Source organism: Schistocerca nitens, chromosome 9 (genome assembly GCF_023898315.1).
Source record: "Schistocerca nitens isolate TAMUIC-IGC-003100 chromosome 9, iqSchNite1.1, whole genome shotgun sequence".
Classification (NCBI taxonomy): Eukaryota; Metazoa; Arthropoda; class Insecta; order Orthoptera; family Acrididae; genus Schistocerca; species Schistocerca nitens.
In genome coordinates this window covers 442,310,848-442,324,049 of record NC_064622.1, presented here as the reverse complement: position 1 = coordinate 442,324,049, position 13,202 = coordinate 442,310,848, and the positions used below count along the sequence as shown (strand labels likewise).

Genomic DNA, 13,202 nt, shown 5'->3' with positions numbered 1-13,202 from the left:
AAATAGAATCACTCAAGCTCAATCACAGATGCAAGAAAATAGATGTGGTAAGGTTAAAAGACCAACAGATCAAAGAAACATTTGCCTTGAACTACAAAACAGATTCCAGGTCCTCTCTGAAGAAAACTTTATGGAAGAGGGAATTGAAACATGTTGGCAAAATATTAAAGACAGTTATTTAAATGTGGGAGAAAAAAATCTGAGGATTTAAGGCACATCAAAGGAAGGAATGGATCTCCGATGCTACATGGAATGAAATCACCCACAGGAAAGAACTAAAACTTAAGTTAAATTTTTGGAAGACAAGAGCGCAGAAGAGCGAAGTGCATAAAGAATACATGGAGGCGAACAAAACAGTGAAAATATGGCTACGTCAAGATAAAAGGAAATGGATACATGAGCAAGTAAAATTAGCAGAAGAGGCAGGAAATATGAAAGAGCTCTACAATATCCCGACATAAACTTTTCCGCATGTGCATGGTATGCGGTATATTCCCGACATTGCAAGTGGGTCTCTTTTCTCCTTCGCCGATCTAAGACACTCTTTGATCTTCCTTGTCGGTTTGAAAATCGTCTTGACACCATGTTTGCGCAATACACAGCCGATTCTGTCCGTCACTCTGGGAATATATGGCAGAAAGGCCGTACCCGACATTTCTTTTTCTGGTTCCTTACTTCGCCGAGTGTTTGGCTCAGTTACACTTCTAATATAATTTGTGGAGTACCCATTGCTCCTCAGGACAGTTTCCAGGTGTTGCATTTCTCGTTTGAGGTGTTGCGGCTCACATATTCGTCCTGCTCTCGTTACGAGCGTACTAATCATGCCTCTTTTCTGGCTGTCAATGAAGAACTTCAGACATGAAGTACCAGTTAAGAACAAGGATGGGGTGATGCTTACAACTCAACAGGCACAGCTACAGAGATGGGAGGAGGACTTCAAGGAACTGTTAAATTGTGAAGACAACCAAGAGGAACAGGTAAGAGATGTTCGAGAGGAAGTCGAAGAAGATCAAGATATAAATTTGCAGTGCCCCACAATAGACGAAATTAGGATTGCCTTGAAAACACTAAAAGATACAAAGGCTCCAGGCCTAGACAACATAGCACCAGAGCTCTTAAAAGCCGATATTGAAAGTACTGTTAAAATGCTCCATCCTTTGCTGTAGCATATTCGGCTTGAAGAGAAATCTCCAAAGGAGTAGAAAAATGGTTTGGTGGTAAAGCTCCCAAATAAGGGAAAGTTTTCAGATTGTAACAACTGGCATGGTACTATATTGTTGTCAGTGCCCAGTAAGGTCCTCACCAGAATTATTTTAAACAGAATTAAAGAATCCCTTGAAAAGTGACTGCATAAAGAACAGGCCAGATTTAGGGCACAATGCAGTTGTGTTGATCTTATTAACACTCTTAGGATCATTTTAGAGCAAAGCAAAGAATTCCAAGCAAACATGTATCTGGCATTCATTGATTTTCAATAGGCCTTCGATTCCGTGAAACATAAAGTGCCCTGGCAGGTGTTGCGGAAGTATGGCATACCACAGAAGATCTTAATCATCATAAAAGATCTATATGATGGCTACAAATACTGTGTACTCCACAAGGGAAATATGACAGAGCCTATAAAAGTAACAACTGGAGTCCGGCAGGGTTGCATTTTGTCACCAACACTTTTTCTACTTGTTCTAGACTCTGTTATGACAAGAGTAACAGCAGGCAGGAGACGAGGAATCCAGTGGATGATCCATGACCGTCTGGAGGATATGGATTTTGCAGACGACATAATATTATTAGCTCAAAGGCTGACTGATATGCAAGCCAAATTTAACTTGCTGAAAGAAGCAGCAGAGACTGCTGGCCTGAAGATAAATACAAGCAAAACAAAGGAAATGAGAGTAAATTCAGGGAACATGGAAGTGCCACTGTTAATAGGTGAGCAGCAGGTGGAGACTGTCAACTCATTCCTGTATCTGGTTAGTATAGTGACGGAAGATGGTGGAGCTGGAGACGATGTGAAAAACTGCATTAAAAGGGCAAATGCTGCCTTCATACAATTGTATCCAATATGGAAAAATAGAAATACCACGTACAAAACAAAAATCCATATGTTTAATACAAATGTGAAGGCTGTCCTGTAAGCCGTGAAACCTGGAAAATGGATAAAAAGATAACATCCCAGTTACAAAGCTGCATAAATAGATGTCTTCAACGCATCATGAATATCTGGTGGCTAGAAAAAATATGTAATGAGGAGCTCTATCGAATAACAAACCAGATACCTATAGAAGACCAGATACGAGAGAGGAAGTGGGGTTGGTTGGGGCACACCTTGAGAAAAGCAGATGGAGCCATTGAGAAAAAAGCATTGGAACGGAATCTGCAGGGAACAAGGAAGAGAGAAAGACCAAGTGGCACAGGTAAGAGGACAGTGGAAGGGGAAGCAAAAAGAGTTGGCAAGACCTGGGCAGAATTGAGGCAAATGGCCAAAGATAGAGAAGGATGGTGAGTTCTCCTGGATGCCCTATGCCCCATAGGGACCAAAGGAATTAAGTCAAGTCAAGTCTATCCAAAAATCACAAAAGAATGTAATGTGCACAAATGATCAAATGGCATATGAACTGGAAACTATATACCATACAGTATCAATGAGACGTAGAAATGAACTGAAATATGCAAATAAAGAGAAGGCAAGGCATTCTCTACAGTTAAGAAATGAATAAGAAAATTTAATTTTGGAGGCCATATGCAGAAAGGGGTTGGTATCAGCACACGTAGCAAACTACTAGTAAGGGCTTACAAAGGAGCAAATAATGAGAGAGCACATTGTGTGCGCGTGCGCAAGATGTAGGTTAGGTTGGAAAGTGACAATTTGGTTGTGACTTGCAGAAACCAAGAAATACGATTGTAAAATGTATAAGATAATAGAAATAACAATTGAATAAGCACTGGGCATTTATCAGTTTGACTACAAATTTTGAAATGTATGGGGAAGCAATTTATACACTACTGGCCATTAAAATTGCTACACCACGAAGAAATGCAGATGATAAACGGGTATTCATTGGACAAAAATATTACACTAGAACTGACATGTGATTACATTTTCACGCAATTTGGGCGTATAGATCCTGAGAAATCAGTACCCAGAACAACCACCTCTGGCCGTAATAACGGCCTTGATACGCCTGGGCATGGAGTCAAACAGAGCTTGGATGGCGTATTGCGACGAGCCAGTTGCTCAGCCACCATTGACCAGACATTTTCAATTTGTGAGAGACCTGGAGAAGGTACTGGCCAGGGCAGCAGTCGAACATTTTCTGTATCCAGAAAGGCCCGTACAGGACCTGCAACATGCGGTCGTGCATTATCGAGCTGAAATGTAGGATTTCGCAGGGATCGAATGAAGAGTAGAGCCACAGATCGTAACACATCTGAAATATAACGTCCACTGTTCAAAGTGCCGTCAATGCGAACAAGAGGTGACCGACACATGTAACCAATGTCACCCCATACGATCACGCCGGGTGATACGCCAAATACAAACTTCCAATGTGCGTCGCCAAACATGGATGCGACCATCATGATGCTGTAAACAGAACCTGGATTCATCTGAAAAAAATGACGTTTTGCCATTCGTGCACCCAGGTTCGTCGTTGAGTACACCATCACAGGCGCTCCTGTCTGTGATGCATTGTCAAGGGTAACCACAGCCATGGTCTCCGAGCTGATAGTCCATGCTGCTGCAAATTTCGTCGAACTGTTCATGCAGATGGTTGTTGTCTTGCAAACATCCCCATCTGTTGACTCAGGGATCGAGACGTGGCTGCACGATCCGTTACAGCCATGCAGATAAGATGCCTGTCATCTCGACTGCTAGTGATACAAGGCCGTTGGGATCCAGCACGGCATTCTGTATTACCCTCCTGAACCCACAGATTCCATATTCTGCTAACAGTCATTGGATCTCGACCAACACGAGCAGCAATGTCGCGTACCATAAGCTGCAATCGTGATGGCTACAATCCGACCTTTACCAAAGTCGGAAACGTGATGGTACGCATTTCTCCTCCTTACACGAGACATCACAACTATGTTTCACCAGACAACGCCGGTCAACTGCTGTTTGTGTATGAGAAATCAGTTGGAAACTTTCCTCATGTCAGCACGTTGTAGGTGTCGGAACCGGTGCCAACCTTGTGTGAATGCTCTGAAAAGCTAATCATTTGTATATTACAGCATCTTCCTCCTGTCAGTTAAATTTCACGTCTGTAGCACGTCATCTTTGTCGTGTAGCAATTTTAATGGCCAGTAGTGTACTAGTCATTTTAAATGATATAAAATCAAACAAAAAGTCCATTAAGTGCGAGACAAACACAGATGAAGCATGCCTACTAAGAAAGGAAGTCCAAAATTTAGCATTGTCTTACTTACAAGACTATACAAGTTGGTTGAAACAACTGCTAGCAAGCATTGGTTATGATCTGCGACAATGATGACATATGGTTCTGAATGTGTGCAAACAGAGATTGAACAGAAACTGACAATATTTATTTTGGTTATGTATTCTTTTTTTGGACTATAGCTTGTGGCAACAGCCTAATCTGTCGTACAGACTGATGTTTGATTGTGAGCTAGTGATGTCATTACATTATGGCACTTCCTGCACTTCTTACACACACACACACACACACACACACACACACATACACACGTTGGATTTCAGTACGTGTTTAATATTTTGATGGCATTATGGGTGAAAGACAAGTGAAACTGGTAGATTCAATATTTCCAATGAACTTAATATTCACTGTAACGCTTCTGGATATCACAGAAAACCTGAACTGCAATGGTCAGACAGTGTTCTGAATTACACTCCTACAGAATGTGAGTGTGTTGCCTTAATCACTGCCCTACACTGTTTTGATCACTACCCCTCACTGTTCAGCAGATTGTAGATATTATGAAAGTGATGTGCAGACATGGTAAAAGCAAAAGGGACATAAATGTGTGAAAGAAAGATGTGTTATGAGTTCATTAAGCAGTCTAGGGAGAAAATGAACTATGGTATTACTTGAGAGAAAAAACTTGACACAAGTAAATGTATAGAACAAACAATTACTACTGTTAATGTTTCAGTTTAAATTGTCTGTATAGACCACAGAAACGAGATCTAAGTTATTGCAGAGAATATAGCCCTGTACCAATAGTGTCATGTCTATGCTCAGGTCTAATTACCAAATTATTTATGCAATATAGAAAATATTTAGCAAAGTACGATGGATGACTTTAACACAACAACTGTTAAAGCACAAAAGACTACTGTTGTCACATTAACAACAGTCCTATTAAAAGTTCTCAATTTGTGTGTGTGTGTGTGGCCAAGGTTGAGTCCACTGAAATAGTTTCATTAGATGGATCTCTTTCTTCCCCCCCCCCTTTTCCAGAAAACAAAATGAGTCTTCATGGATATACAAATTAGGCCTAAATGTCAAGCAGCCCATTGTACCACACAAAATCCTATGGACAGGAATGCACACTAACAGTAGTTTAATTGATTGGAAGTAATAGAATCCTAGAGTTGTGTTTCAAAACCCAACCAATAATGATATGAAACTATAATTGTGAACACATGCTTTCCTGTCACATAAATAAACAACTCTAGTATTTAACATTTATGACATAATTTATAAGAAGGGTGAAGGGACACCTCAAACAATTTCCAGCCAAAAAACAAATAAGTAATATAATTCGGAATAATCTCTTGATTTAAGAGGAGAGGAAATATTAATTAGCAAAACAACATTTTAAATCCTTTTTGTTACGTAAGGTATCTATTACACACACACACACACACACACACACACACACACACACACACACACACAATGAAAACAGTAGCCGCTGCCCTCAGAATAACAACAACTGCTGACAACCTCCAGCATTCCACGTGCTATATTAACGCCGGCATATAACAACCGTTGAGTTCATGGGAGTTTTCGGCACAACGCGCCAACGATCGTTTTACATGGTTATGTACCAATAACTGTTCCGAATAAACAATAGGGTCTCAAAGGCAATAAATGTTCTTTCCTAACTAAAACATATGTTCTAATGTCATGATGTCCCAATTATTACATGAATAATGTTTTATCTTGATGAAATACCGAAAAAGCAAGAGCTTGAATAAAAATACGAAAGATTGCAGTCAGTAGGTAGCGGTAGTTTGCATAGCCAACCATAACCACAAAATATTAATAAGATAAGCTATTCTTGTTATAATCATTGCCAGAAACATGTGATCTTACCTCTTTTCTCGGTCTCGTTATTTCAACAGTAGTTTCCCCGTTAACATTCCTGCGGCAAAAAACACACACGTATTACTATCAACAAATACTTTACATTGGATAAAGTTCAATGTAGCCAACATAAACTGAGCACTATCATCAGAGTGACCAACATAACCAGTACAGTACCAGGAAAATTACGCGCAAGTTATATTTCAGAGAGGAAAGATATGAAACGTTTTTTATTTTCTCTTCGCACTTCGTAACAAAAAATCACAAATGAAGGACTACACACAAATAATTATTCAATGATTTAAATATACAGCATAGGTACAACGCGATAGCAACAAGATGGCGACGGCCTTACATACCGAGTTAATGTACAACTAACAATTATTCGCCAATTTGTGTGTGTTAAACAATTTATTTCTCAGGTAACGAGTAGCAGCAGATGGGGCACGGAATACACAGAGAAACAAACAAGTTTATCGGTCTCGGGCTACATGTGTACGCTATGCAGCCTGCATATAACGGTGAAGATAGATTCTCACTGGACGTCAACAAAACGGCCGGCGATGTCATCATCAAATAGTGATTTGTTTACATTAGACAAAATCTCAACACAACGTTACCTATTTTAGCTGAGCCCCGAATGGTGAAAGTGAGGGTATGACATGCCATATTTCGAAACAGTGTTTCAGAATTAAGGTATAAATCAACACCTCGTTGCTCACGTTGAAGCAGTATGCTGCTATTGCGAGGCAATTTGTTTTATTTTGTTATTTGGGAAGTTCAATTCTATACCATTACTACTGCGTGTGTTTCTACACCAAGGATATAATTTCACATGTGTGTGTGTGTGTGTGTGTGTGTTGTGTTAACGCACACTGTTAACTCAGAATGACAAAAATCAGTCATTTATAGCTATTCACTTCATTTAATTATTTCATCCTTAATTTTTGTACCTTGGGTGTATTCACTGCAGTTTTACGCTGCTTTTATATTCTACTAGGTGGCGTGTTATGGACTGGAAGGTTCAGCTGTGGAACACACAGAACCATTTAAATACCATTGCCGCCTCCCCCCTCCCCCTCTTCTTCCAATTGGAAGATTCCCAAAAAAATGGTTACCAGTGTGAAGACATGGCACAAATATGAACTAATTCACAAAAAAATTAAATAAAACTAGTCTTGATTCACAGAAGGAACAGACGGTACACATGTAAGCAACCAAATGTTTACAATCTGCCTATTGGCTTCTGTCCGGGTTCTTCGGCCGACGTTCATCTAACGATTTTTCTGACGTTTCGCCAGCACGAGTGGCTGGCATTGTCAAAGCTTCACCTTCCATTGCCGGTGGTGAACTGGAACTGAGCTCGCGGGCGCAGACTATATGTACCTGGCGCGCCAACGTCGCGGGCGCAGACTATATGTACCTGGCGCGCCAACGTCCGAGGGCTTCTCCGCGGTCATTTCCGGTGCGGTTCTCCTCTTGCTACCTGCGACGGTCGTTCGCTGCAGTACGGGAAGCCAGGATCCGTTTACCTTAAGGCTTTCCTCTTTCTTGTTCAAACTGTTCGCGTGTTTTTGTATTTCTACAGCTTCTCTGAACAAGCGCGTGTGATAGTGGGTTCTCTACAGCCAGAACTTCCGTGTCGGCGAATTTTATTACGTGGTCGGTCTCATTGAGTGCGTGTTCTGCCACGGCCGATTTCTCCACCTGCCCCAACCTGCAATGTCGCTTATGCTCCTTGATCCTGGTGTTAATGGATCGTTCAGTCATCCCGACATAAACTTTTCCGCATGTGCATGGTATGCGGTATATTCCCGACATTGCAAGTGAGTCTCTTTTCTCCTTCGCCGATCTAAGACACTCTTTGATCTTCCTTGTCGGTTTGAAAATCGTCTTTACGCCATGTTTGCGCAATACACGGCCGATTCTGTCCGTCACTCTGGGAATGTATGGCAGAAAGGCCGTACCCGACATTTCTTTTTCTGGTTCCTTACTTCGCCGAGTGTTTGGCTCAGTTACACTTCTAATATAATTTGTGGAGTACCCATTGCTCCTCAGGACAGTTTCCAGGTGTTGCATTTCTCGTTTGAGGTGTTGCGGCTCACATATTCGTCCTGCTCTCGTTACGAGCGTAGTAATCATGCCTCTTTTCTGGCTCGGGTGGTGGTTTGACAGTTTGTGCAGGTATCCGACTCACACGGACCGATACATGCGGAAAAGTTTATGTCGGGATGACTGAACGATCCATTAACACCAGGATCAAGGAGCATAAGCGACATTGCAGGTTGGGGCAGGTGGAGAAATCGGCCGTGGCAGAACACGCACTCAATGAGACCGACCACGTAATAAAATTCGCCAACACGGAAGTTCTGGCTGTAGAGAACCCACTATCACACGCGCTTGTTCAGAGAAGTTGTAGAAATACAAAAACACGCGAACAGTTTGAACAAGAAAGAGGAAAGCCTTAAGGTAAACGGATCCTGGCTTCCCGTACTGCAGCGAACGATCGTCGCAGGTAGCAAGAGGAGAACCGCACCGGAAATGACCACGGAGAAGCCCTCGGACGTTGGCGCGCCAGGTACATATAGTCTGCACCCGCGAGCTCAGCTCGTTCACCACCAGCAATGGAGGGTGAAGCTTTGACAATGCCAGCCACTCGTGCTGGCGAAACGTCAGAAAAATCATTAGATGAACGTCGGCCGAAGGACCCGAGACAGAAGCCAATAGGCAGTTTGTCAACAAGTGGCCACGAAAGCCTCAACAATTTTGAACCAAATGTTTACGTGATCATATACATTGTTCCAGGTTTTACAGAAGTAGAATAGTAGATCACTTGAAAGATACTATCATGTGACACCCACCACTTCTCTACACTTAAAATTTATAGCTAAATCTGCAATCGCAACTCAAGTTGCCAAACAATCTTTGTTTACACTGATTTTAAAAACATGTTTCCATTTACAGCACTGTTTCCATTTAAGTCTGCAACTTGCATATTCACAATGTGTACTAAGCTGTGTGTTGGGAAGAGGATGAATTGATATGTGGTGCTGCATTATTAATACCGAACAATTAAGCAGACAAAGGTAGAGTTATGTAAATAAGGCAGGAATGGTAGGATGTGCAAGCTGAGTGTGAAGAAGGTACTGCTGTTCAGTTACTGCTTTGCTTTTCATAAGTTCACTCAGTCACTGGCAGAATTTGTTAGAGCCATTTGTTTCAAAGAAAGGCATATTTCAGAAAAGCAGTTCCTGTGAAGCGACTTGCTATCAGTTTTTGGTTTTTGTAAAATGAAAGGTTCTTTTCTAGGCCTTGCGCATTTATTCCACATTTCAAACCCAGTTATATCTAAAATAGTTTGTGAAGCATTGGCTGAAAGACGATACAAAGGCAACAAAATTACATGAAGACCCTGAGGCAAGTTTCACCACAAACTGCCCTAAAAGGTCCTTCATATCCTAGGATACTGGCACTGGAATGGAGGTGGCATCAAAGATGGTCCTACATATGTTCTGTCTGGGGATCTTGCTAGCCACAGTAGTACTTCAACATCATGAGGACAGTCCCTAAAGGTAAGTGCCATGAGTAGATTCATTGTCCTACTGAAAAATGTCACTATGATATTGTCACATGGGAAAGCAGGATGTCTGTGACATTCCATTGTGACACAAATGATCCCCCAACCACAACTAGTTTTGACCTGAAGACACACCCAATGGTTCCCCACACCATGATACCAGGGATAACAACGTCGTGCCTCTCTGAAACATTTGTAAAATGGAACCCCTATCTATATCACTGTTATACTGGTGGTGGTCATCGAAGGTTGTGAAGAACTGTAACTCATCACTAACATGATGCAACGCCATTCATCAGAAGTTCATGCTTCCTGGTCACAGCGGCACTCCACACACTGCCGTTTGCATCGTGGTGTTAATGGCTGCCTACGTACAAGGTAGTAACTCCCTAGTCTGACTGCTGCTAATCTCCAACCGATGGTGCAGCATGACAAACAGAATGTTGCAGACACTCAACTGCTTGTTCGCAGGTGGCAGACACAAATTTCAAGGGGTTACGATGTGCTTAGTGCACAATACAGCGATTATTGCTTGTGGTGGTCAGACATGGACAACCAGAACCTCAACAATAAGTATGCCTGCCTTAACTTTTCCTGCAAACCAACAATGGAACTATGTCACATCCAAATGCCCCACAAATCTGGATACTACACGATTAGACCAGTCATACACAAGTATGTGACATCTTCATGTCCTTCACATGATCACTCAGCATGACACTGTTAACGCCACTTATATAACCTGATGGGCAGGGTAACAACACTAATGCATTCTGGTTTTTGTTTTGTTTTAGGGTGCAAAAATAACTAAGGCCATACGTGCACACATCAGAATTGTAGAACACGAAGACAAAGAGAGGAGTTAAAAACAACCACTCATTAATTCCAACTGATGGAAGAGAAGACAACTAAAAACTAGGATGTGGAGAAAGGTCTATAAAATATACCATTGAGAAATGGAGATGATGAACTAAAAATTAATTGGTCTTTGCCACACTGCTACGATGGATAAAAAGTAAAACGCGATCAACAGTCCCCGTGTTTTTCACTAAAATGGCCAATAACTCAGACGGCAAACACAAAGAAGAACGTAAGTAGTTAAAAAAAGGGCATTCCGTCAGGAAATTGCAAACCGTCAGAGATTGAGCGCAATGAGTACACAATGGTGGGGAAGCACCACTGAACACATGGTGATACCTAAAAAGACAGTGCCTGATATGCAACTTTGCTAAAATGATCTCCTCACAGTGAGAGGGCTGAGAGGTCATCCAAGCCATCGACAGAGGCTTTAATAACCTAGAGTTTGTTCCCATGAACGGAGGACCTGTGGTGAAGCCAAAAAGACATCACCTGTTGACAAGACGGCAACACAGAGATCATTGGAGGGAACGTAAGAAGTAGTGGGCTGAAGTACGAGGGCTACAGCTGTGGCAGCAGCATAAGTGGCCTCATTTCCTGTCAGACCGACATGACCAGGAACCCACATAAACATCAACAGTGGCTCCATCAAGAGTGAGCAAGTGACAGCTTTCCCCAGACCCGGTGGATGTTATACAGCGCACGGAGGCTTTGCAGGGCAGTAAGAGAGCTGGAGCAGATGACGCAATTGAAAAGCCTGTGTCACCGGATGTACTGCGTGGCCTGATACAGGGCAAAGAGCATGCTGTAAATACTGAGCAGTGTTCCAGAAGCCGATACAGAGTAACGTCAGTGCCAATGATGAAGGCACACTCGACACGATTGTCAGTCTGAGAACCATCAGTGTACTATCGCAAAGTTCCATGTGAAGGTTGTGAAACTAACAGCAGAGTGAGGCTGGAGTAATGTTCTTAAGAAGCGAATGAAGACCAAGGAGAACACAGGCCGCTGCACAATGCCAAGGTGGTGCCTTGGCGAAGGGCTTACACCCACTGTGAAAGTTGCAGGTAGCGTCCAGTTAATCTGCTGCAGCAAGAGCCAAAAGTGAACTTCAGGAGGTAACAGAGAAGAGGGACATGTCTCAAATTGGTGATTAAAGTACGTGGCAGCCATTCTATTTGTCACAGAGCATTGTAGCTGTGATCATTTACATGCCCACCATTGATGTGTACATGGATGAAGTTACATTGACTTCCAGCCATATCTTACCTGTACTTCACTGTTTTGTTAGGCAGTAGATACTAAAATACTTATAATATGTTACTACATAAAATCAGTTCATCTTCATTGTAAACACTACCACCTCTTCTACAGTAATGTCACAACCTGTACTAATGAATGTGACAATGGAATCTGCAGTAGTTGTCAATTGCCCTGCTGTACACACACTTACTGAAGGGTCCTCCATTCTCTTATACAATTTCAGTTCTACTTCAAAGAGAGCCTGATATAATTGTCTGTCAAGTGCTGACTAACACTTCAGTTTCTTTTTGCATTACTGCTGCTGCTGAGCAAGTAGAGATTTCTGGTAGGAGTTCTATTTCAACTTGGAATGTTTATAGTTTGCACTTAGTACATTTCACAGTCACTCCTCTGTCACAGTGTGTGATAAGAAGATATATCTATTGTCTTGACATGACAACAGGTATTTGGACTTAGCATACATAGTCTATGAGGTAAAACAATTGCTACACTCTGTTATTTAAAGTCTGTCCACTACGCAATGGCATTTTTGGTAGCAAACAGGAAACAAAGTTTCCTTTGATCTGTATTGACACACCTATGAATAGCTGTTTTTGTGTTTGCAACATGTTGTAAACTTTGATTGTTCTGCAGTAGCTACAAACAGTTGTTGTTGATGTGGTCTTCAGTCCTGAGACTGGTTTGATGCAGCTCTCCATGCTACTCTATCCTGTGCAAGCTTCTTCATCTCCCAGTACCTACTGCAACCTACATCCTTCTGAATCTGCTTAGTGTATTGATCTCTTGGTCTCCCTCTACGATTTTTACCCTCCACGCTGCCCTCCAATGCTAAATTTGTGATCCCTTGATGCCTCAAAACATGTCCTACCAACCGATCCCTTCTTCTAGTCAAGTTGTGCCACAAACTTCTCTTCTCCCCAATCCTATTCAATACCTCCTCATTAGTTACGTGATCTACCCACCTTATCTTAGCATTCTTCTGTAGTACCACATTTCCAAAGCTTCTATTCTCTTCTTGTCCAAACTGGTTATCGTCCATGTTTCACTTCCATACATGGCTACACTCCATACAAATACTTTCAGAAACTACTTCCTGACACTTAAATCTATACTTGATGTTAACAAATTTCTCTTCTTCAGAAACGATTTCCTTGCCATTGCCAGTCTTACATTTTATATCCTCTCTACTTCGACCATCATCAGTTATTTTA

At 41.8% G+C, this 13,202-nt stretch overlaps 1 protein-coding gene across 1 annotated transcript in view; it reads right to left on the bottom strand.

The window, feature by feature from the left end:
* The window catches only part of LOC126204306 (histone-lysine N-methyltransferase 2D-like), a 338,750-nt gene that overhangs the window by 180,413 nt on the left and 145,135 nt on the right, over positions 1 to 13,202 (bottom strand). Inside the window, exon 8 of the mRNA XM_049938692.1 lies at positions 6,303 to 6,351. Coding sequence (XP_049794649.1) covers positions 6,303 to 6,351 — 49 coding nt within the window. The remainder of the gene's footprint in view (positions 1 to 6,302; positions 6,352 to 13,202) is intronic.